Genomic DNA, 24,914 nt, shown 5'->3' with positions numbered 1-24,914 from the left:
TCTCTCTTACTCCCTGTGAGAGCGAGGACCAGATCCTGACTGAGGGGCTTCCACCGGTTCTCCTTCGGGCAGCCAGTTCAGAGACGTCTGACTTTGCTGATTCAACCTGGCGTGCATCTTCTAACCGAGGGACTATCGATAAGTTACTAACCAAGTGGGAACTCTTGGTTAATTTCTTTATCTGTTTTATTATCACTGTCAATTTTAATCTGGATTGTTATGTTGTCTGTTTATTAGCTTAACTTTTTAATTAACTATTATATATGCAAACTATATCTTTTGTTGCCATAAGTAAAATTCATTCCTTTTTGTAAGAGAAACTTGTCATTTCTTTTCTTCTCCAGCATCACCTCCTCGATCCTGAACCAAAAAGCCCAGTGGCTAATAAAGTTGCAGTGCTCAGTCAGCCTGCAACTAAACTGATATACTCACAGTGCCCAGCTGGCCTGTGACATCTTACACACCAGATTTACAGTGCGTCAGAGCAGCCCCACTGCACATCTACAAGAGCCCACAGTGATACTTATACTTGACATGATTCCTTGTAGGGTCCAAATGGGGAAGCAACAAAGGGCATAGTTATAACAGTGATATGAATTTGCAGTTGTTGATTATGAACGTTACATAAAGCTTTGCTTTCTAATAACCAGATTCTATAGATTGTAGTACAGCAGCTTCTGGACAATGCAGCCCCAATAATGTTAGCAATACCTCACTGAGCCTCCTTGTAACAATAAACCTGCCATCTGTGCACAGCTGCCTCCAGGAAACAGATCTAGTGGGGTAAGGTCAGTGAAATTACTGAATTACAAGGGATTGTGACAACTAAAGATGCAACAAGCATTGAAAAATATGATGGTACAGAAGGCTGTGCTTGAGCACTACCCTTTAGGGCACTTAAGCAGGATCATCCTTTACTGGGTATCCCTTTTAAAAGTCAGCGAAGATCCACCAGCTCCAGTAAAAACAGTATCAGTAAAAACAAGAGTGAATGAGGTTTGCGTCTTATCTAGATCTCCTCAGGCTTTTCTTAATAAAGCTGCAGAACCTTGTGGAAAAGGGCACTCAGTTAACCAGCTGTAACCATTTCTCGTCCAGGTGCCTCAAAAACACAGTTGATCAATAAATAACCAACGGCTTCTGAGATTACTTTTTGGTACACATTTATACAAAAATTAAAATAATATAAGGTCAATTTGGCAGTTAACCCCTCCCCTGTATCCATCGCTGCTGTAATTTCAAGTTCTTGCTCTAAGTTGAAGGGCATCAGAGAATTAAACAAAAAAAAGCTTCAAAGAGGTTTAATATGTACAAAACAGCATATTTTCCCCGGTCCTGTTCTTCGAAATGGCTGAACTTTTCTAGGTGAAATTAAAAAAAAGTCAGTGCAAGGCAGACACCCAGCAGGGAAATTTTCAGCTCAAACAGTTAAAGTTCGCAAAGTTATGAGCAAATGAGCACAGGGTCATTTCATGGAAAGCGTCAGGCGACCTTAATAACAGGCAGCGCTACTTAACTATTAAGGGGCAGTCTTGCTAATACGATCATGAAATTGCAGGCTTTATTATAATTCATACACAAGGGAGCTGAATTAAAAGCACACAGGCAACCTTAATTTTGGCATTTTCTAACATTTAAGTGCTTGGGCTTTGCTACCCTAAGTAACATTCTTTTAACATAGCTTTTCTGTGTCATAAATGTAAAGGCTAAATCTTGAGGCCTTCCATCAGGTTTTACCCGGGCAAGATTTCAATGGGAGCTTGCCAGTGCAAGACCCACTTTTTGGGCCACCGTAACAGCAATGTTTGATATTTATGAAAGCGTGACATCCTGTAAATACAGAACTTGAAAACGGAAGTCCTTCAAAATGCTCGCTGGCTGGGCTCACGTGGAGTGTAGCATCTCTCGATTTGGATGCCCATCCAACTAGAATCCAGCTAGTAACTTCTACACAAGTAAGAAAAACTGTGCTCAAAATTAAGTGAAAACAAGGTTTCTTAATGGTTTCTAGAACTTCCACCTTCCAGCCAGCCAAAGTGACTGAAAAAAAGGACCGCCTCCCACGGTGTTGGCATTTCTTCTTGTGGCAATTGTATTGGGTGACGTGATTATAAGGGCAAGCTCAGGCCCATGGCAAAAAAAAAAAAAGCAATTTTAGAAAGAAGTTCATTGTCCGATTCTCTTTAACCTCAGAAGAGACATGTTGGAAACGAGTGTGTTGGGCAAAGGCTCTCATCAGTTCCTACTACATCTCAATCAGTGTATAAAGCTTCAGTATAAATACTCTATTTACTTTAAAGAATCCATTTCAAGGTATATGCATGAAAACACACACACATGGGCAGGCACAGACATACTTACAAAGGATATATTTACAGACACCCAAGAAACATGCATGGAGGAAGTCACCCACAAGCCTGTTGTATATTTACACACGTCCACACACATTCACACGCACGTTTGGTGTCAAGCACATTAGCTCTGCTCCCACGACTCTTACCTCCCAGCAGAAACATCAATTAAACCTCAGAGTTCTGCAGGAAAATAATATCTAGCCTTCTACCTGCTAACTCATCAGTGATGTGTATAGCTCTTCCCACTTTGGAGGGTTAAAATCGGGCCGCAACCACTTCAGAGAAGTTGTGAGGTAGCTCCCAGCACAAAATAAATAATAAGTGATATTTCTGAGCTCCTTTATGGCCAGCTTTCCATGCTGCCTGAAACTGGGTCAAAAGAGGTCAGGGTACCTCAGAGTACAGCCGACAGCCAGAGCGTCCCAGGGGGAAATGTCTCGGAGGGATTAAGAGGCACATCTGTGTCATTGGACAAGTGCACACAATACCCATCAGCTGACCGGGACTTCAAAATGCCATTTAATTTCATAAACTCAAATCAGCTTCTGTGCCTGACTGAGCTCTGCAAGTAAATCAGCTGCGATCCTGGCCAAGCTAGTAGCTGGGTAGGAAAAGTGCCAGACATTTTGCCCTGTAGAATACTTGTGTTGGCCGGGACTGCAGAATAACAAGGAGGTGTGTGTTTGTGTGGGGAGGGGGTGGGGTAGGGAGAAGGCAGAGTATGCAAGTGAGGTTGGCTGTAGTGCTGTCAAAATACACCGGAGAGAATGGGGGAAGGGGAACACAACTTGTTTTGCTCTTCAAAACTCCCTTGCTACTGACCTTTCCAACAGCTTGGAGGGCAGCGCTGGAACCAGCTGAGCAGTTAGTTGCTACTCCCAGCTGCAGAGGGGATAACTTTTACACTGCGCACAATGGGAAGTGTGGGGGTAGGGCTGGAGAACAAAGAAGGGAGCACTAGCAGCACCTAAAAGTAATAGGAGGGGCACATAACCTTGCAACATTTGCTAGGCCAGACAGATGGCTAAAGTCCCCAGTACCATTCTTCTACCACCCCCCCCCCCCAACAGAAACCCCAAGATCAATACAACCCTTGGTACCAGCTCTGAAACTGTAAAAATCATATCGATGTTACCTTTGATTCCTATTTGTAATGCAGGGGCGTTCCTATGTGAAGTAGGCATGATGAGCTCGGGCAGATTCTTGTCTGATGCAAATTTGCGCCCATCCAAAGGACTCGAAGGATTTACACAGATTTATATCAGATGAGGTTCTGCCCCTCTGGGAATCCAGAACCCTAATCAGGAGTTACTTCCTTTATTGCATCTTTCTCACAAGGCTTCAGCTTCTTTTCTATATGCTAGATGCTTTGGAGACAATAAGGAAATATGCAGACTCTAAAAACAAACCTTTTAGGTCCAATTTGTACACAAGGACACACTAACTTCACCCTGCGGAGGAATTGGGATTGTGTCTTTTCCTGCTGTCACTTTTGAAGTGCATCCTGGTCTTATCTAAGCATGAGTATTTTGTGACTCAAATCCTCCTCTCCATACTCACTACCTCCAAACTCATACACCAAACCACAGAGATATTTCTGCTTTCTAGGAAATGTTCAGCTGAAAAAAATAAACAACAAAAACAAATAAACCACCCCCTTTCCCCCCAGCCCTCCCTCAAATGATGTACCTGCTATAGCATGCATTCTTGATGGGATGCAGGCTCCATGCATTAACTTGGAAACATGTAATTTAAGAGTCACATTTACAGCTCAGTCTTCTTAACCTAACTCTGTTTGTTGGGTGCAATTTTCTTCCTGCAAATACTGAGCCTGTGCTTTTGCACACATAATGAACTGTGACCACAAATACAACGAATCACCTGACTGACTGATTTGCAACCACAAATACCTAGAGGCCAAACCGAAAATCCTTCAGTTTGCAATTTATTCCAGGTACAAAATGCGTGCAGAGACAGAACTGTACCTGTGAAAGTAAAAACTCTTGCTGAAAAATCGGACCCTTAACTCTTAAAGGGCGAGATGTGACAGCGAGGTGCAAATTTCCAAATGGTCAGGATTCTAGTTTGGTTTCCAGAAGCCTCCCCCCACCTCAGCTGCTTTTCAAAAGTAGCTGATCTTGAGTCTGCAAAACTGGGAGTAAAATATAATGAGAACAAGCTTCCTTGGAAGTTTTTCTGGCAACTGTTGTGTTTTAGTTGGGCAGCAGGAAATATCACGTGTCTAACCTTTTAAAAAATGTTTCAGCCCTTCCACCTCTGGTTGTATCTGAAACCAAAGAAATGAAGAGTAACAAAATAGTTTTAAAATCTGGATATTCTTCTCCACAGGGTAAATCTGAATTTTAGGCAAAAATTCTTATTTTATCTGAACCATCTCCAACTGGAGACCTTTCAGGACTTGACTTACCTTCATTAGGTCTTTGCTTCATTTTGGGAGGCCTGCAACTTCCATGAAGTCATTTGAACAGGTTATTGCAGCATTGAGTGAGCATGCCATACTGGACCACCATTGTACCCCAACACTTTGAGACAGACCACCCAGCAAGGAGCTGACAACTGAAAGCGTTACCATCCATTGTTAACACTTCAGCATTTTCTTCTTTATTTTCAGAGGATGCCTGTTGAGCTAACCTAGCATCTTCAGTGCTCTTAAGGTTGCAGCTTCTGAAAGGAGATCCTGGAATCACTCCCTGGAGGGTATGTTCCTGGGCTGAAATCCTGTCTTCAGCAAAGGCAAAGCCAAAGCCAGGCTTATCATCAAGAAAGCTAGGATATCGCTCTTGCTCATTATACTGCCTTGAGATACCTACGCTGCTCTGCTTGTCTACAGGGAGCGTCTAAACCACTCTGCAGTTGAACAGCCCCTACTTGCCAGTATATAGAGCTCCCTTTGCTAATGTGCCAATACATAGTGGGACTCTGACCCTGACAGCCCCTGCTGTCTTGGGTGGACTGAATTATTAGTGCACCATCAGGGAGAATCAAGGTAAAAGCTGACTAAGGAAGAAAATTAGATTGTAAGCTTGCAAAATAGTTTTCTTCAAGACTTGTTATATTACCTGAGCCTCACAGCTTTGGTTTTCATGGGTGCTTGACTTGGCTGAGAGAGACAACATATGAAACTGCCATGAAGCTTTGTGGGATGTGTGAATGCCTGGGGAGAAGGATTACCTGTCACCCTATCGCACACAGGCACACACCCACAAAACAACTATTTCCATTCTTAAAAATATAAATTGTGGTAGGCAGAAAGCATGAATTAACTTACCAGTAACCTGCACAACCCTGGGGGAGGGGAGGAGGCACAAGCCCCCCTCCCCAAAACCAGGCTGCTGCTGCAGTTGGCCAGCCACATCTCTGCCACAGTCTCATTACACCCCTGTACTTGTCTCCCTCTCTCCGAAATCTGCATCAGGGAAACTTATGCAAGATCCCCCAGCGTTACTGAATTTCGGCCTCCCAGAAGATGATGTTTCTGTGTTGTTCTTAAGGAACTAGCCCATTTCATTGTTCACAGGCAGGATTCCCTTTAGGAAGAAAGGTCGGTCCAGTGGCCAAAGCACTAGGCTGAGATTTAGGACACTGGATTTCTGGTTTTGTCACTGACTGTTGTGTATCATGGGCTCTGTCTACTCCCCTGTGCCTCGGTTTCCTCTCCCAACATGTATTTCCACATATACACCTGTTTTCAAGGGGCCTTTATAAAATAAACAAAACCAAAACCAAGAAAACTTTCCAGTGCTAGCTTGGGTCACTGGCAAATCACTAAGACAAAACAAGGGCAACACTGATACAGAAACAATGCCTGCCTATCTAAACCTAGAAGCACTCACAAACACATACCCCACGTCGGCAGACTCGCAGTGGACCATGCCACCACAAAGGCTGGCTCCAAGTCTCCTAACCTATGTGATATCTCCAATGTGAATATTGGCAAACATCTGGTGAAGTGCTATTGAAGACAGAGCTGTTAAATATTTAAAAAATCAATTAAAGGAAAGAAGTAACCTGCCTTTTTGCTGTGTGCTCCTGTATAGTTACTAATGGAAGCACTGTATGTTATACACAGCACTCTTTTCTCAAAGTTTCAAGGCTAGGAATGCTTGAGTCACTGAATCCACCTATTTAGTTTGATGCACAGTCACACACACCTTTCAGCACACACATGGGACCTGTCCATGTGAAGGAGGCACCATATCTCCCAGGATCTACAGGAAAAGGCTAGTATCCTATCTTCTTTTTACAGATAGGAATACTGAATAGAGGACCAAGTAATGTGCTTCTGTAGATCATATGCAATTACAGTAGTCAAGGGAATTTTGCAAGATAGCAACCAAAAGCAGAAACTATGCCATGGGACCAAAGTCACTGACAAGATCCAGGAACAGAATATAGAAGTCCTGACTCCCAGGCCTTTGCTCTAGTCACTAAACCTCAGTGTAGACTATTAAAAAGGGTGGTTTGTTGATTGGGCCATTTGTGGGCCAGTATATTTTTGCAGTACAAGTTGCAAAACACCAGAGTTATCTTACAGTAGATATTAGCACCTGTGATTTCATGTTTTCTTGCAGGTCATTGATAAAAAATGTTAGTGCAGGGCCAAGAAGTGACTCCAAGCAGTCTGCATTGTGTGGAAAGCAAAGGTACACCACAGGCATGTCTACATGAGGCATTTACTGCACAGGTGACTAATTAGTTGCATTTGGCATCTACATGTGGTCCCCTATTAGGCTGGAATAAACTAATTTCTCCACAGCCGGATAGTACTTGTATATACAGGTAAATACTTGTAAACACAAATACTATGCTGCTGCTGAGTAAAAAAACTCCATGGTAGCACACATGTGTATGCTGGAGGGGCTGGTTGGGGCATGAGAGTGCTTCAGTGCTGGGGGTGCTTGTTGGCTAGCCCCATGCTGAAGCTCCCTTATACCCCAGCCAGACCCTCCACAGTAGGTTGAGCTGGGAGAGCAGCCCCGGGCTGGCAGGCTGACCCCTGGCACTCCCTGCCAGCTGGGGCTGCTCCAACGGGGCTCTACATGCTGTGCATGAATAAACTCCAGAGCTTATTGCTCCGGAGTTAATTGCTCCCAAGCACATGTTCAAATGGTGCACTCAGGAGCAATAAATTCTGGAGCAGGAAGCTCCACAGCTTATTCATGCACCATAATCACACATATAGACACACCCTGCTTGTATCATTCTGTCCAGTCAACAGTTCTGACTCTCAACATGGGAAAACAATGACTGTGAGGCAACCGTATGCATGCTTGCAGAAGAGGCAAGAAAATCACTCAAGAGAGAAAAGATGGGAGAAATAGATTAGGATGCCGTGTGACAAGACATACTTCTGTCTTTCTGCCTCCTGCTCTCTGCCATGTGAATTCTTTTGCTACAGCAGCTAAGGGGACCATTCTACACTGAAAAAGTCCTTGGCAAAAGGAACCATTTCTGGTATTTTATGATATTTGCCATGTACTTACATATTCTGAGGTTCAAAGCACTGTACAAATGTTGACTACTAATATTCACAGCCGTGTGGGAATAGATAGAGACATTTTGTTACCCCCAAGTAACAGATGGGGAAACACATAGAAAGATAGAGTGACTTGGTCAAGACCAATTCAAAGTCAGGGTTAAAACTCAAGATATTCTTCTATCCAACACGGGGCTCATTCCTCCAGACCTTGCTGCCAAGGGAATAAGGAATAATTATGACAGCGAGTTTACTTTTCTTGTCCAGAGCAGTTTTGATACTTCCCTACAAATATCTCTTTCTTTCTCTCTCAAGCGCATCTAAATTATTACTGAGGAAAACCACTATCTTACTTCCCAAATCTATCAGCAAGATGCACACTTCTCTCTTCTGCCATTGCAATTTCCATCACCCCCTTTCTTCAAACACATTCCTGTTGCTAAGCCTTTCTATGGTGATATTTCCATGAAACAGTGTGCCTCTTTGGACTTATTCTGCCACCCAATGCTTGATAAGTACCTGACCTGTGCCATTTTTATACAAACTAGACTGTAGTTCTTTTGTGCAGGCACTATGTTCTGTGCACACTGATGTCGCTTAATAAATAACATTACGACTTACCTAGGTTCAAGATAAGAATCAATGATTGCAGTGTGCCCAGTGTGAGGAATTACTAAAGTTTAGACATGAGCACAAACTGCAAAGCTTGGATAGAGTTTTGAACTTCCCTAAATTTGGCTCAGAGGCATCTAGGATTTCATTGTGATATAGTACAAAGATAAAATATTGCAAAGTTTGTATTTGTAACTTGGATTCAGGGGTGTTCTTCAGCTCCATCTCTTGTTTCCTTTCAATCTTTCACTAATGAGGAACCATTTTTTTCCCCAAATGATTCCTACCCAATGGCTCCTATAAATCACCCTGTTTCTTTTGCACTTTTTGAAAGTCTCAGACCACAGCAGCTGTTGGAAAGGCTGTTTGCCACATCATTGACTGATGATTTCCCACTGACAGAAGGAGGTGTACATTGAACCTCGCTCCCCTCCATAGTTGCAATGAGATAATGAATGTAAACTGTTTGCCTGACTATATCATCCACAGCAAGATGACCACATGCAATTCAACTTTTTCCAAGTCCAAATAAGTCTCGGTGATAAACGCTTAACTTATTTATTAATTCAGAACCCTTCAAAAGACAAACATCCTGAGATTCACCTAGAACACTTGGAGGAAGCTTCACCAGTAGAAACTGACTTCACTTCTCCAAATGTGTCTTCTCCAGGGAAAAGATATATTGTGGCAATTTGCTGGCCTCAATCTTCATTTCCATAGGAAGTACTTTGGCTTACAGCACACAGAAGAACTGAGCAAACTTGTCCAGTCTGTAATGTAAAATGTCTGGCTCTGAAACATCATGTCTGGTTTTGTTCCTTCTGAATGAAGTCACTTGAGACAACTTTGGAAAGATTCATATGGACAGGGCTGTTGATTACAGGCCAGAAATGACCAGTGACAAAGACTGCTGTAAACTTCTTCCAGTGCATGAGACCTTTCAAGCCTCTTTGAAGTCTCTCTATTTCTGGGACCACAACACTCAAGATCATTTGTAGGTGGGAGAACGTCTACACATGCATCTATACGCAGCTTCACTGATTGTTAATCTTGTCTTCTGTTGGTGTGTTTTCATCCACAGCTTGCCATAAAGAACAAAACCAAGCACTTTTCCAGATCAAACAGGTACTTTGCAGCAGGTGTGGGATTAAGTCATGCGAAATAAACTTTCATAATATGGCTCAGAGATGTTGTAATACATTTCTAGCACTGTTTTGAAATGTCTGTTACTCATACTGTGGCAGAAATTAGCAATGGAAAATGGTCTTGTTCAACCTCCAAGGAACAGAGAGCAAGGATGTTCTCTGGAGTATATTATTCAGTGTTTTGTCTTGTTATCCTAGCTTTAAATTACTCAAGTAATGCAGCTTCCATCACTCCACATGGGAAACTATTCCAACATGTTTGTATATGCTGATCAAATTTAATTGCTGTTCCACTTCTATAACATCCTTTCAAATTTTACTATCCACATTTTTATACAACATCCTCCACACCAAGCATATTTCAAGGTAATAAATAAACAAACTAACATTTTCAAAGGTCAGACACTCACATTATGGCTTTCATTGCACCCATTACTTAGCTCACCCTCTCTTGCTTTTCAAATGTCCTCCTACTCAAAGTGGGCTCTTTGGGGTGTCTAGGGGAATGTGCATATCTTTAATTTTGAAATGATAGTGACACACGTCAGCTGTCCATTGAATTTGTCTTATCTGTGTGCCACCACCACAATTATGAGCAACTGTGCCTCTACCCCCCTCGCACTTTCCTTTTATTTTCTATTCTTACATGCTAACTTTCCTACACACTTTCCCAAGTCTATAGATGCCATGATGTCAGGTTGCCTGAAGAGTGGCACCATCCTCAGCAGCTCTACCTTCTGTCCAAATCTGGGTAGGACCCACAGTGGAGTGTTCCCTCCATACCAAAGCAAGTATAGGAAAGTCACTTGAATTTAGCCCTACAGCAACTGTCTCCTGCATGCACTTCAGGAGACAGTTACATGCCTTAATTACTCTGTCTCCTATTTAGAGACAAAGAGTTCAGTAAGGAAGGCACAACCAACTTGAACAAACATGTCTTTAAGTTACTTATGATCTGCCTAGATTCTGTTGACTCTGATCTCTGATGGCTGCTGTGGTCTCAGGGACATATTAAATCAGGCCCAGGTCATTTTATGAGAGCCTCCCTGTGGTTGCCTATGCACTGCTCTACAGCCCACAATCACTGTGATACTGAGTGCTACAGCTATTACCCCTTCACCGCTACTTCTTCCACATTGCTGAGGGGGAAGTGTAGGGCCACATGTACAAGTCCTGCAAACCTACTGCAGTGATGAAATTTCATCCCCCGCCCTTCAAGCTATTTTGGCCCCCAGAACAACACAAGGGATGCTGATAAATGTGCAGCTCCCTGCTGTAACTCACGGCGCTTCACAGAAAGTGCCATGAGTTACAACACCTCACCCTCCAGTCAACACAATAGAAGTTCACTGTTGGGTTGGGACAGCGGTGGATCGACCTCCACTTTCGAGCCAGTCCAGGAGAAACTTGTGCGTCTTCAGGCTCTCTCCCCTGGTCCCACCCCCACCTCCGAGGGGCAAGAGGCTCCCATCCACCCACGTCCCCTCCAGCACAGGCCAGGCAAACCTCAGGCCAAGGTTCCCCCCTTACATTCTTCCCTCCCATCCTGCAGACAGCACTAGGGTGGTCAGCCCAGCCCAGCCCCAGTCAGACAGAAGTTAGTGCAGGTGTTACACTTTGGAATGCCTTCACTTGAAAGTTCATGTAATGAGGGATAATTTGTCATGTGATCAGGCACTTTTAAAGTGCTCTGCAGCTATGCACTTCTGTCAGGGCATGGCTGTATAGCACTTCCAAGGGGCCAATCACGCAAAAAATGACACTTCTGTCAATGCCCAAGAGTAACATACTGTGACTCACACACAGGCCAGAATCTGGGCCTTAGTGTTTAAAAATAATAGACATGCCAAAAAAGCAGATCTTATGGATTTATAAACCAATACCTTGAAGTCATAACACATGCTGATTTCTCCTTGACTTGTTATTGGAGCAAATTGATTCTACAGGCAACGTGCCTCTTTCCTCCTTGCGCATTACCCATGAAGAAAGGAGAAAGAGGATGAGAGACATTTAGACAAGCAGGCAGACGTATCGTCAAAGTGATTTTTATAAGCAGATGCACAGTAGGAAATATCCAGAAACCCTGCTGATTCCTACCCACAGCCTGGGACCAAATCTATGGCTGACTTTCATTCTCTTCCTTCCCAACTTCCTCATTAATGTTTGTTTGTAAACAGAAGAGGGGATATTATTTCTGGACACTGGACAGTAGAGGGGAAAATATTTAGGGCTACAAGACTTGAGAGTAGAGCTGAAATGTGTTTTTTGTTGTTCAGAATACAAAAAGCTTGCTGTATACACTGTATATGGCATGATTTTACAAGGCTAGTGGGAATATGACAGGTACATGCAGAAAACGCTTCCAAGAAGGAAAAACAGCTCCGCACTGTACAAATGCTTCTCAGTGCATCACCAGAGCCAATACACACCCAGATTAAATCATATTCAGCAGCAAACAGCAGTCTAAAGACAGGTTCCCAGAAACCTAAAGGGGCATTTTTCAAGCACATTGTTTATTTTTTCCATTGAGTCCTATATTACTAGGCTCCAAATTCTGTTACATGGGCATAAATATGCAATAGCTGCAGACACCCATTCTCCTGGAGATACTGCAGGTTTATCCTGGTTTACTTCACAGCAGCATCTAGCTCATACTGCTCATCCTTTCCTCTGCTAAAGGCACCCATTTCAAAATCTGGTGCATGAGAGCCACAGTTAACATTAATCTACTCTCAGGATTGCTTTTCTTCCTTAGAGTCCATCCAGGAGCGATACAGAGGGCTCCAAATTTTGTCTTGTTTATATTGAAAATCATTATGAGTAAATAACTGCTGATGAATGGTGTTTTGACAGCCTCAGAGACAGAGTCCTGTGTTTATCATAGGATAGATGGGCAATACATAGCCAGTAGTAATGCAAACTTTTCTTGTCTTAACCCTGTATCACAGCTTAGACTTACAGAGATGTGTCTTAGGTTCAGAGGGGTCAATGCTTTTCATAGCTCAATCAATCTACGGTTTCTCCAGAAAAATACTAGTTCTTTAGCTGCTGTGACATGCATACACTAAGTACCAGTCCAGATGGAGTAACAGATTTGATGGAAAAAGCAGTAGATCACTGACCAATCTTCATATGAAAACATCTTCCACTGTTCAAATTAGTGATTCTCTATCATTGTCCAGAAATATCTATGGCTAGGTTTCCAAAACTGTTTGGTACCCAATATTTCACATTATGAGTAATGGGAGCTGTTGGCTATTCTGAAAACTGAGCCCCATCTTCTCTAAGTGAGGGTCCTTCCGACTGGAAGAAGGCACAAGATGTGGTTTGAAGTTAAGCAACTACAGTAAGTTTTTTTGATAAAAAACAAACCAATTGACCAATGCACAGACTAAAACAACTTTCCAAAAGCATTAAACTCTTCTATTTTAAGGAGAGGTGTGTCTGAGCTGAGGCATTTGGATGGAGCTCAGGGATACACAGACTGGCAGACGTTGGAAATAAGATCAGTGGATCTTGATTCTCAAAGAGCGGAGTATTTCGATCTGTGATTTTAATACACAATTGTTCCTGATGCCTCTAGAGAGCCCTTCCCACCATTGCTGAATGATTGTCTCTCCCTCCCTTCCTCACCTCTCCCACTTATTGCCACTATATGAAATAACATGATGCCAGTCTCTACTTAAATTGTACTGTTTACCAACATGTGTAGTATAACCTAGCAAGGAACTCTAAGCAGATACAGTGAAAGGACCTGAAGGCATTTAGGATCATAGATGTGATTTTGAATGAGAAGAACTCACATTAAGGAGCAACAAGAAGAGGATCAGGGAAAGTGTGGGAGCCTTACCGAATGGGGGAGGCAACCTAGTGACAGAGGATGCAGAAAAGGCTGAAGTACTCGCTGCCTTTTTCACCTCAGCCTTCACAGGCAAGGTCAGCTCCCAGACTACTGCACCTGACAGCACAGTTTGGGGAGGAGGTGAGCAGCCAACAGTGGTGAAAGAATAGGTCAGGGACTGTTTAGAAAAGCTGGACATATACAAGCTGATGGGATGCACCCAAAAGTGCTGAGGGAGTTGGCTGGTGTGATTGCAGAGCTGCTGGCTGTCATTGTTGAAAGGTCGTGGCTATCAGAAAAGGTCCTGGATGATTGGAAAAGAACAAATATAGTGCCCATATTTAAGAAAGGGAAAAAAGAGGGGTCAGGGAACTACAGACCAGCCAGCCTCATCTCAAACCCTGGAAAAATCATGGAGCAGATCCTTAAGGAACCCACTTCTAAGCACTTGGAGGAGAAGAAAATGATTAGGAACAGTCAGCATGGATTCACCAGGGGTAAGTCATGCCTGATAAATCTGATTGCCTTCTATGATGAGATGACTGGCTCTATGGATGCAGGGAAAGCAGTGGGCGTAATATATCTCGACTTTAATAAGGCTTTTGATACCATCTCCCACAGCATTCTTGCAAGCAAGCTAAGGAAGTATGCACTGGATGAATGGACTGTAAAGTGGATAGAAAACTGGCTGGAGCATCGAGCTCAGAGGGTAGTAATCAATGACTAGTTGGCCGCTGACATCAAGTGTAGTGTCCAAGAGGCATGGGCGACTGTGGGCGCTTTAGTCAGGGGGGGCACATGCCCCCTGCCCTGCGGCCAATCTCACTGCCTGGGGGCGGGGGGTTCCCCTGCACCCAGTCTAGCTGCCCAGGGCACTGATCCCACAATGGCAGATCAATCGCTGCAGCCAATTGCTACAGCTGCTTCCGGGAGAAAAACAATAAGAGAAAGACAATAAAATCAGAGAGGAAAAGGAGTAAAAACATGACAGTAGGGTAGAAGAAAAAAAGATAAAAAGAAACCTAAACCTAACTGAGAAGGAGCCAAAGAGCACATCTACATGAGACATTTACTGTGGAGCTGCCTAATTAGCTCCACAGTAAAGTCTCTGTGTCTATACATGCAGCCCTATTAGGCCACACTAAACTAATACACTCTACAGTAAGATAGTAATTATGTTTACTATTTCTAAGTATTACTACAGTGGGGTTATTTACTGTGCGGCTACGCACATATAGATGCTGAAGAGGCTGGCTGGGCCACAGGGGTGCTTTAGTGTGGGACCTGCCTACTGGCTAGCCCTGCACTGAAGCACCCCTGTGCCCCAGCTTACTCTTCCAAAGCATATTGAGCTAGGTTGGAGCAGCTCCGGGCTGGCAGGATGACCCCCTGGGTTTCCTGCCAGCTAGGGCTGCTCTGACCTGGCTCAGTGTACTGTGGTCCCAGGCACACATTCAAACACAGCACCCAGGAGCAATAAACTCCAGTGTGATATGTGCCGGAGTTTATTGCTTCAAATTAAATGCATGTGTAGATGCACCCAGGGAAAGTCTGATAGCACTCAGGAGTTAACTGCTCTGCCCCCTGGTGATTTTTTTGTCTAACTCAGAAACCTTTTTGCTTTCATGAGTTAATATTGTATCTCCTAAGTTCTGTCTCTTTCACCATGCCAGCTCCAGACGCTGCTCCATTTCCGTTCAGCCCTCTTTGTGAATATCTGTGCAATTCAGTGCATTGCTTGTCCCAAGTTTGTACACCACCAGGGTCGTTATTGGGAAGAATATCAGTACTTGCAAAACAATGTGTACATGCATGCACACACACTGCACACACATGTGCCCACCTGCTTCACATCCTCCCCCCCCCCAACAAAAACTGCAAAAAAAAATTAGCAACCAATCAAGAAGCTGCTTTTAGCTCTCAGGGTAGAGGACACTACCCTCATGCGGTGAAAGATGAACTGAACTCTGGCAAGCTCAAGGTTATCCAAGTCATGGTATTTGCTTGTCAGGCAAAAGGCAAACAGACTGAAACTCTGCCTATTGGTAAGAAGGGAAATAAGGGGGAATCAAGGACACTAGATAGTAGGGAAAGAACCCAGAATATGATGGTGATAAGAGGGGGTGGAGGGATTGGACAGGAAAGTTATACACTTACATCACCCGGCAGAACAGAAAACTGGACAGCATGTTTTGAATAAATACTTATTTTAACAGTGAGAAAAAAACTATTTTGGAAGAGAGAGAGGCCATGGTGGGATTTGGATTACAACAAAAACAATTAAAATAAACAAATCCCCTTCCCCCAGCCAATTCCTCTGACGTTAGGGCTTTCTGATTTTTCCCTTCAAGTCTGGCTCCTGTATCCAAGGCAAGATACGGCAGGAAACAAATGGATGTTAACTATCCAGTGGAAAGACCAGGTGTGGGGAGTGAACATGACATAAAAGCCCCTCATTGCAAATCACACTGCCTGCCCCAAAGCCCACCAAAGTCAATGGGCATCTTTCCATTGACTAACTAGGTCCCTAGTGCTTGTATTAATCAACATCAATAGAGCTATGCTGATCCTTGCTGTCTAAGGACAATCCAACCTCTACCTGCTATGTCTGTAGGGCCAGTGCTACCAACCTCATGTGAGCAGTAGAATGAAAAAGTCTGCAAATGGATTAGCTGCATTTTATGCTTTTCTCTGTTTTCCTTTCACCCTGGGGTCAAGCTCTTTTTCTTCCCCCAGGGTTACACTCTTCCCATATAGACTTTGAAGCAGACCATTATAATAAAGCTTTCTTTTACTCATGGCTTTTTGGAATTGGAACTATACGATCACATGGATCCATAGAAAGCCACCCACCACTTAGGAATTTACCAGACCCTTCAACTGTGTCAAACAATTTAGGCAAATAAACAAGCTCTTTTTACTTTATGATTGGAGTTTAAATGCTCTATTAGTCTAAGAAAAATCAAAGGGGCTTTGGGAATCATGTGTGTTTGTGTGTGCATGTGTCTTCACATGTAAAAGAAAGAGGAATAAAACAGAGCAGAAAGCAACAGAAATAAGATAAGCAAAAAGTAACAGAAAAAGAGTGTTTTTTCTACAAAAAGCTAGAATAAAAACAGGGAACAAATTCAGATCTAATTTACATCAGTACAAGGGAATTGTTACAGATTTATCTCATTAAAGAATTTGGCTCACATTTTTTCTGAGATGTCATACCAGTGAAAAAGAAATACTGAAGTAGTCCTCATTCATTGTTGAAAAACACTGGTGTAACAAAACTAACATGCATGCTATAGAATACTGTATTATTTTTTGAACTTATAAATTAGCAGGGTTGATCTAATCTGATATTTCTTGTCTTATATTTAGTGCAACAGACTGGAGTGAAAGAAATGCAATGTGATAGGATGTCAAGATTGAGGAAGACCTTCTTCACATCTTTCCCAGATCTGAGAAATGGCACATTGTGCCCAAAAACTTGGGTAACATCTCTCCCAACAGTTGGTTTAATAACAAATATTACTAAATAAACCTTGATTATGGCTACAGAAAGCATTTCAGCAGGATTATTTGGGATATAGCAATAGTTTTGAGGAAGTGAAAGTAATTCTATTATTAAGTATTGTACGACAGTGGTCCTTAGAGGCAGCAAAGATCATGACTAGGGTTGACTGGAAATGTTTTGCAGAAAAAAAACTCCCATTTGTCAAAACTGGTACTGTTCATGGGAAATAAGCAGTTTCAATGAATTTCCTCATTCCAAACAACCTTGGGAACAGGTTTTACACCTGCCACAATGTCCTCAGTTGACATGTTCAAAGACAAATTTCCTCATCTGAAATTGTTTCTTTTGTATAATTTGAAATTATGTTTCTTAAATGTGTATTAAGGTGAAATAACAAGTTTTTTCTTTAGAAGTCAAAACCAAAACGAAGCATTTCAGAATTATCAAAACAAAACATTTTGATTGCCTTAGAGACTTTTTTTTCTTTAGCATATTCATAAAAATTGTCTGAATTTGAGTTTTTATTTCTGATGCAAGTCAGGAACAATTTAAAAATCTTTGACATTTTCAGGGGATGGGGAAAGCCTTTCCCTCCAAGCCTTAATCAGGATTCTTCTGTGCTAGGTGCAGTACAAACCTGTAGCAAAAGAACCCCCACCGCAAAGAGTTTACGACATTAAATGGTGAGAAAGACAAAAGGGGAGGGAGAGAAAGAAAATCAAATCCTCACTTTATATGGGATGGAGACAGAGAATGGTGGAATATATACATTAAAGGCCTGATTTAAGAGAGGCCTTGGGCACCAAGTTGGTGCCTAGGGGACCTAGGTCCAAGTTGCAAGCCCAAAAGTCTTTGCTTATTTGCTACCTGAGCCTGAAGTGCCATAAACTCCACCGATGTTGCAAGTTTTAGCCTTAAATTTCTCTAGGTGCCTGAATGTTTTACTTCTGAACTCTGGTGTCAGCAGGACTAAGCACCTAAATCATGCCCATGCATCACCAGGTAGGCATCCCTCCACCAAAATTTCCTGGGAACCTGGTCCGGCCGGTGTTCTTAGAGCCTGCTTAACACACACTATCAAGATTAGACCCCCTAAAAAACTGCACCACCCAGTCACATTCCTTTTTAAAACACATCTGGAAGAGATGCTCTCCTTTTACATGGCATGTATGGGTTCAGTAACCCACCCAGGAAATGAGAGATGCAGGTTCAATTTACTCCTTTCTGGGATCCCTTCTCTTGAAGGGATTCAAGCCACCATCTTCCACATCCCAGAAGACAACTCTACCCAGAGCTTTTTCTAATGGTTAGCTCTGTGGAGCCACAGACTGAATATGTTGACTTGAGGTCAATCTGATAAGTGGGTACAAGGATCCTGACTTGAGGATCAACCTACTGTTTCCCTGATAAGTGGGTTTGCTGTTTTGGATCTCATCCTGAGGCACCCAAGTCCCCTCATGTATGACATATGGGGACTAGGAACCTCACCAGAGCTCTGGATTCCCCTCTGGGGGCCAGGCCACTAAAAATTAGGTATTGCAGCACCTAGCTTTTAGGCACTTAGATCTTTGATTAGATCTCACCTTAAAATACTTCCCAGTGCACAAGCCTCTTGCAGGACCCCTTGGGATGTTTCAGCCTTTCCCAGCAATCTGTCTTGTACTTCTCCAAAGACTCTTCCCTGAGCCCAGTTCCAGGGCTCTTCCTAGTCCTAGCCCCTCCAGTTCATTTTCTGCTCTCTACAAGTCTCTCTCACTGACTCAGCTACGGTCTTGCCTTAAAGACTGGAGTTCTAACACATACTCCAGGGATCAACCAGGTCTAGCTATGACAAGGAAGCCAACTTATCTGGTGACAAACTAGGACCCTACAACAGAAAAACCATGTGCAAATGAGAGTCTTTATTTACTCCTTCCCCCTCCCCCCTGCACTCACTCACCTTAACATCCTTTATTTAGTATCCATTAGTTAGTAACAGAGCCAGGATTTAGAATCTTTTTTGACAAATGCTTTCCTAAATATGTTGGTCTCATTTATAATGAAAAAAAGAAAAGAAATTCACTATCCACACTCATCCAAGATGACATATATTCAATTCTATGCTATGCTACGCTAATTCATGTATCCTGCCCATCTTACTGGTATTTGCGTACCTTCCACCAGCACATTAAATGATGAGATTGGAATCAGTCACATTTGACTCTGTCATTATACAGAAATTAATTTAAATATTAAGTTTAAGCAAACAACAGACTCAGGCAACTGACAAATTACAGACTGCTGAAAAACAGGAGCTGCTGAATTATCTATCTACCTACCTACTGTGTTTATACCAGAAGACATCCCTGTAGCATCTGAGCTGAAGCAGTCACTCAACTTGAAAATACACCTGCTGGAAGAGTCAGCTTGTCAGAAAAGCACCAGCAGTACCCCCTACTCATGGAGTCCACCTTTATCTTATCAGTGTAATATGGGATGAAAAACTATGGAAAGAAACTAAATGAGTGTGAAACTAAATTTACAAGTGTGAACTTTTTGCATCAAGTTCTTATCTTCTGATTAATTCATTTGTCAAAATCCTGATAGAAGCATTTCTCAGGCAGTTTACTGTGGCTTTAAAAGAGCTCCACTGTGCTGATTTTGGCAGGTCTTGCCCCTTGGATTGTGCTGCAGTTGTGTGCTCACTAAGAAGTGAAGTTGGGAAAACATAGGCGCTCCCTTATATTATATGAAGCTCTATTAATTCGGGATCATGATCTCTGTTGGCAGCCAGAGGGATAAAAAGACAGAGAGAGAATGAAAAGGGAAAAAACCCAACACATAACTTTCACTCTTCCAAGTGGGCATGCCTTTTTCTTCCAGTTCCCACTGTCAATCATTCCTACAGCTCCTTGCAGCTCCTAGCTAGTAAAGAGTCAACGTCACGCTTATAACAAAACATATGCCATCCGTCACTTGAGCTTTCTACCAGCAAACACACTGACAGGGATAACTCCCAAGGATCTTGTTTCCTAACAGTTCATAGGTTGTTAATGTATTTCCAGAGTAGAACTGGGGTATTTCTGATTATGACAGAAGCAAGAATCAACTCTTGGTTAGAGCTGATCTTTTTTTTTGCAGTGTTTTCTGCACAGAGTTTTTGCACAGAGTCAGTAATCTAACAGGATTAAAGCCTGCCCTACCCTAACCTGGTTAAATTAGCTCCTTTGTTAACTCTCTAGATGCCTCTGGGAGTTTTCTTTAAAACTGTTCATAAGCTCAAGTACTCCCGCTGGTAGAAAACACATGTACCTATGTCACTAATGTTGGGTGTGTGTGAGGTGGTGATTGTGCTTCTGATGTGGGTTTGGGGGGAAGTCTTGTGCAGCACAGAAGTGAGCTGACTGGGTGGTGAATATGAGTGTGTCTGTGCGTCGTGTCCCAAAATATGAAACCTGGAAACAGATTCACAGAAGTTTAGGGCTGGAAGGGACCTCCTAGATCATCGGGTCCAGCTCCCCTGCTCTGGACAGGAAAGACAGCTGGGGTCAAATAACCCCAGCAAGGTGCATGTCCAGTCTCCTTTTGAAGATCTGCAGGGTAGGTGCCTGCACCACCCCTGCTGGGAGACCTGAAAGGATAGCCAGGTGCCTTGCTCGCCTTGCTGCATTCAATGCTGGACTTCTGAACAGACCATGTTAGTGGGTCAAACTGCTATTTTCCCAAAAGATTTGCTTCATAAAATGACTACACTAAAATCACTGAGGTCAAACAAGAGTATAACCTCACTGGAAACCAGTGTGTAAACTGGCAGATGCTTATACCCAGAATTCCCCTACCATCAGGCATGGGGATGGCCCACAGCAATGACCAACCCATTAAATAGTGCTATAAAATTAGGCATTTATGAAAACAAAGTGAGTGCTGCAGCAGAGAGTGATGTAAGGAAATTTGGCTTCAGAGCAGCACAGAAACTCCTTGAGCCTGAAATAGCAGAACAGCTTCTTTATCTCAGGGTTCCCTTAGAGAAGCTGTAGCAACCTGGACTCTACCTGTGGTTTATAATGACCTAATTACATGGACATCCATTCTGCCATACAGCTATGTCATTGACTCCTTTGTGGCTTGCAAACTGAGAAATGATTATCTGAATATGGTTGGGGGCATGTTGTGTAGCAGGGCAGGGCAGGAGACAAGGGCTTAAGACGGGGAAGGGGCATTGGAAAAAATGAAAAGTTCCTAGCTTTACCTGAAGTCAAATTCTTCCCTCTTTTATATCCATGCTCCACTGGCTTCCCATGATACAACAGAACAGTGGTAAAGCCAGTGACAGAATCTAGAGGAACAAGTTCACCATTTGCACCAGGGATGAATTTAGCCCCATCTCCAGCCCCATTTTAACAACCATCAGGTTTTTAAAAAATTTCAGTGGGGTCAAACAGGCATAAACTCCAAGTACGAGTCCTCGATCTGTCACATCCAACGCAAGCAAAAATGAAAAAAACAGGTTTCTGGCAGCCAGAACCTCTGATTTCCTCATTCAGGCAAGTGTAATCTCTCCCTAAGCTTGTTGCAGATCTGGGAGACTGTAGTGCATGGAGGATACTCCAAGTACGTTCCTCCTTGGATCTATTCCAGGTGTTTACACACAGAGCCAAATCTGGCTCCTCTTCAACTGGGGAAGGGGGAGTTTAGGAAAAAAAAAATTCTCAAAGTCCTCTGGAGTAAAGCTGCAAGCTTTATGGTGCTGAACTGGGGCAGTTCTGTTCTAGCGGAATGTTATTTCCGTGAATAAAACGGGTCAAGTGTTTTATACAAGCAATAACCTAACCCTCCCATCCAATTAAAGTGTTTTACTACTAACAATCTTTGTGTGTGTATCTAGCTTCCTAGATTTCTCATTGCGTGAATTAGAGATACTTGTAAACTAGACTCACACCGTGCTTCTGTAGCTGAATTAATTTATTATTTAAACTAGTATTCACACACATATGCACACACACACAGCTCTTTCCCACTGATGTTAAAACTACAGTCTGTCTTCTCCCCACTTGAAAGGGAAGCAACTTGAGCCTTTGCTTTGTAAATCAAGATTTGGAAGATGGGGGGGGGGCGGGGAGGAAAATCATCATCATCGTCATCATCATCACGATCTTTTTCTTGTATAAGATCATTCATCTCTCCTTACTACAAGGCAGAAGGGAAAACGAGCTCTTCCCAATGTTTCCCAGACAGATACACACACCACTGAGTCCCCTCCTTAAAAGTGAACACGGCAGCTGGGCTTGGGGAAAAGTTAAAGCAATTTGCTGCTGAGCCCATTTTGGTTTTGTTTCTTCCCCTTTCTTGAGTGACCACAGCCTCATAGGTCAAGTATAGGGCAGTCAAGAGAAAGAAAATAAAAGAACAGAATGTGGCAGAGGAGGAGGAAAAAGCAGCCCTAAAGGCTGATCAGTGACTATATTAAGAATAAAAGCATCCGCTAGGCTCCTGTAGGAAATGACTCTCATTAAAGGGACGGGGGAAATCCTCACTGTTTCTTTAAAGCAGCCTAGGACATGGAAACTTTGTACTTTCAGGGAATCTACTTGCCAAAAGAACTGTAAAACATACCCTCCCCTGGCCACACTTCTCCCATGTTTTGTTTTTTTAAAAGATTTACATTTTCTATGGCTTTCGTCAGAGCAAAGATGGATGTTGCTATGTTTATAAGGGGTTGCAACCCTTCAAAAAGTATCCAATTTCACTACAACTTCACTGCACTTTACCACTAGAGCGAGAGATGGAAGGTGGTGGAGAGAAAAAGAAGGACCCAAATTCATGATGGGGGTCATAAAATTCAAATCCGATAAGTGCAATATTCCTCATTATTGTCAGGCTCAGACTGCTCAGGTCAATAAGTGGTCTTAGTACGAGGTGATTTTATAGGGCATTTTGCCCTTACAAGTGTTTGTGTTACACTTGTGTTTTCTAAAGGGAGACAAAAATTCTCAAAGCATCCTCTAAATGTTGTACACATCAAGTACTAGCAGAGTGTTCAGGGGCTGAGAACTTTAAAAACTAATTTGACTACTGAAGTTTCACAATAGCTAAAAGTTGCTTTATAGCTTTTTGGAAACCACATGCTAACCTAGCATCTTAAAAGGTAACGAACCTGAAATAAACTGCAATGCTAATAAAAACCGTGGAAATACAATAGGAACCTTGCGTACACATCCTCACGCCCACATATTTCATATACATGCTTTTCTTTTCACACACACTCAAAACACACAGATATATATATTTTTTCCCAACATCAAAGTTACATTAGAAATGCACAGCAAGTGCTCTCTTTCTTACTTGGACACTGATTTATAAATAAAGCAGCAAATTTAGATACTGCCATAACCTCATGAAAACATGTATGTAACTTTTTGTAAAAGATATACTTTTATAATAGTTGCCGATTTTTGATAATTCCCCAAACGTAGATCAATATCTATAATCTCCTAACACACAATAATGTATGCGTTTATACATACATACGTGCGAATACCTGTATAGGCACCCACCAACACATATCTATTTAAACATACATTCACATGTTACTGTACACATGCGCGCCAAAGCTGGCTGCCCTGCAATCTCGTGAAATGTAAAAGGGATGTTACAACTACAGGCACAGCAAGCTACCCACCTGCAATGACAGCTGGAGATCTCTGTCCTCCTTCAGCTTTCAGCCACACTTGCAAAGTGAAGGCATCTCTAGGCAGCTCGGTATCTGCTTTCAGCCGCAGCTGATCCCCTTGTCCACTGAAATAGAGTGCCCTGCTTGGGGTAAGGGAATCCTCTTCACCCTTTGCCTCCCGCTGTTGCCTCCTGCGAGGGACATGCAGAGGCTCTATACCAGCAGTGGAGCGCCTTCCTCGGGCTAACCTGGTGGCACAGGTGCCCGGGGCAGTGTAGTGGATCTGGCGGGTGTGCCTGGTGTCCCTTCTTGCCCTGCGGGAGCGCTCGTCCATCCCACATTCGGGTCCACTGGCTAGGGCTATACAGAGAAGCGCAAGAGGCAGCAGCAAACTCCAGAGCTGCATTTCCAATCTTCCCCCCCCTTCTCCCCTGCAAATCCTCCCGATCTGCCAGCTTTGGGCTCCTCCTTGCCTTGACTTTCTTCTCTTGTTCACCCTTCTTGGTATTTGCTCTTTTTATAACCCTTCTCAGTTGCTTTTTCTTTTCTTTTTCTCTTTCTTTCTTTCTTTTTTCCTGCTTATAGATTTGTTTTCCTTTTTAAAAAACACAATAAAATAAAATCAAAACTCCTTGGTTGCAATGTATTTCTCTGTTCTTCCTCCTGTATTTGTCTTCTTCTCTTCTATTCCTCCACAGCTGGAAATCCTCTCTCTCTTCTTTTCTCTGCTGGATTTTCTTCCCTTTATTTTTTTTTTCTTCTTAAAAAAAAAAAAAAAAAAAAAAGACACAGCTTTCTCCAAGACTCAGACCCACTGATTTCCCTCCCCCCCAAAGATGTTCTAATCTATTTATTTTTTTGGCCTCCTTTATAGCATAAGCCACAGCCCCCTCCTTTCCCCCAAACTCCCCCCTCCCTTCTCCACAAAATGAAAGAAAAGAGAAAAAGCCCCTCAGAAGAAGAGTAAACAAGGATATATGCTAATCTACTCTAGGGTGCTCCACCTTCCCAATTGAATGATTCCCATTAAAACTGCAGGGATCATGACTAATCAATCAGCTTGAAGGGGCAGATAGCTCTAGAGACTCAAGCACTTTTGCTGTTTTCTTTTTTCTCCCCCTTCTTTTCTTCCCTTCTTTTCCTCCTGTCCCTTTCCCCCTTATCTTTTTTTCAAGAGGGCAATTAATATGAAGGGTTCATGGGATAAACATTCTGCACCCCTTTTTGCAACCTCCCCAGCTTTCCTTCTCAGTCCAGTCCAAAACACACATTCCTATTTTTTCTTGGCAAAAGAGAAAGCTATTTCTCCTC

At 42.8% G+C, this 24,914-nt stretch overlaps 1 protein-coding gene across 1 annotated transcript in view; it reads right to left on the bottom strand.

Moving 5' to 3' along the window:
• Window positions 1-24,457, bottom strand: part of PAPPA (pappalysin 1) — a 220,807-nt gene extending 196,350 nt beyond the window's left edge. Inside the window, exon 1 of the mRNA XM_019540642.1 lies at window positions 23,613-24,457. Within this exon, the coding sequence (XP_019396187.1) occupies window positions 23,613-24,009 (397 nt within the window). The 5' untranslated portion in view covers window positions 24,010-24,457. The remainder of the gene's footprint in view (window positions 1-23,612) is intronic.
• Between the last annotated feature and the right edge of the window lie 457 nt (window positions 24,458-24,914).

The sequence above is a fragment of the Crocodylus porosus genome, unplaced genomic scaffold, assembly GCF_001723895.1.
Source record: "Crocodylus porosus isolate Cpor-Errol unplaced genomic scaffold, CroPor_comp1, whole genome shotgun sequence".
NCBI lineage: Eukaryota > Metazoa > Chordata > Crocodylia > Crocodylidae > Crocodylus > Crocodylus porosus.
The sequence above is the reverse complement of the archived record's forward strand: the minus strand, read 5'-3'. Positions and strand labels throughout refer to the sequence as shown.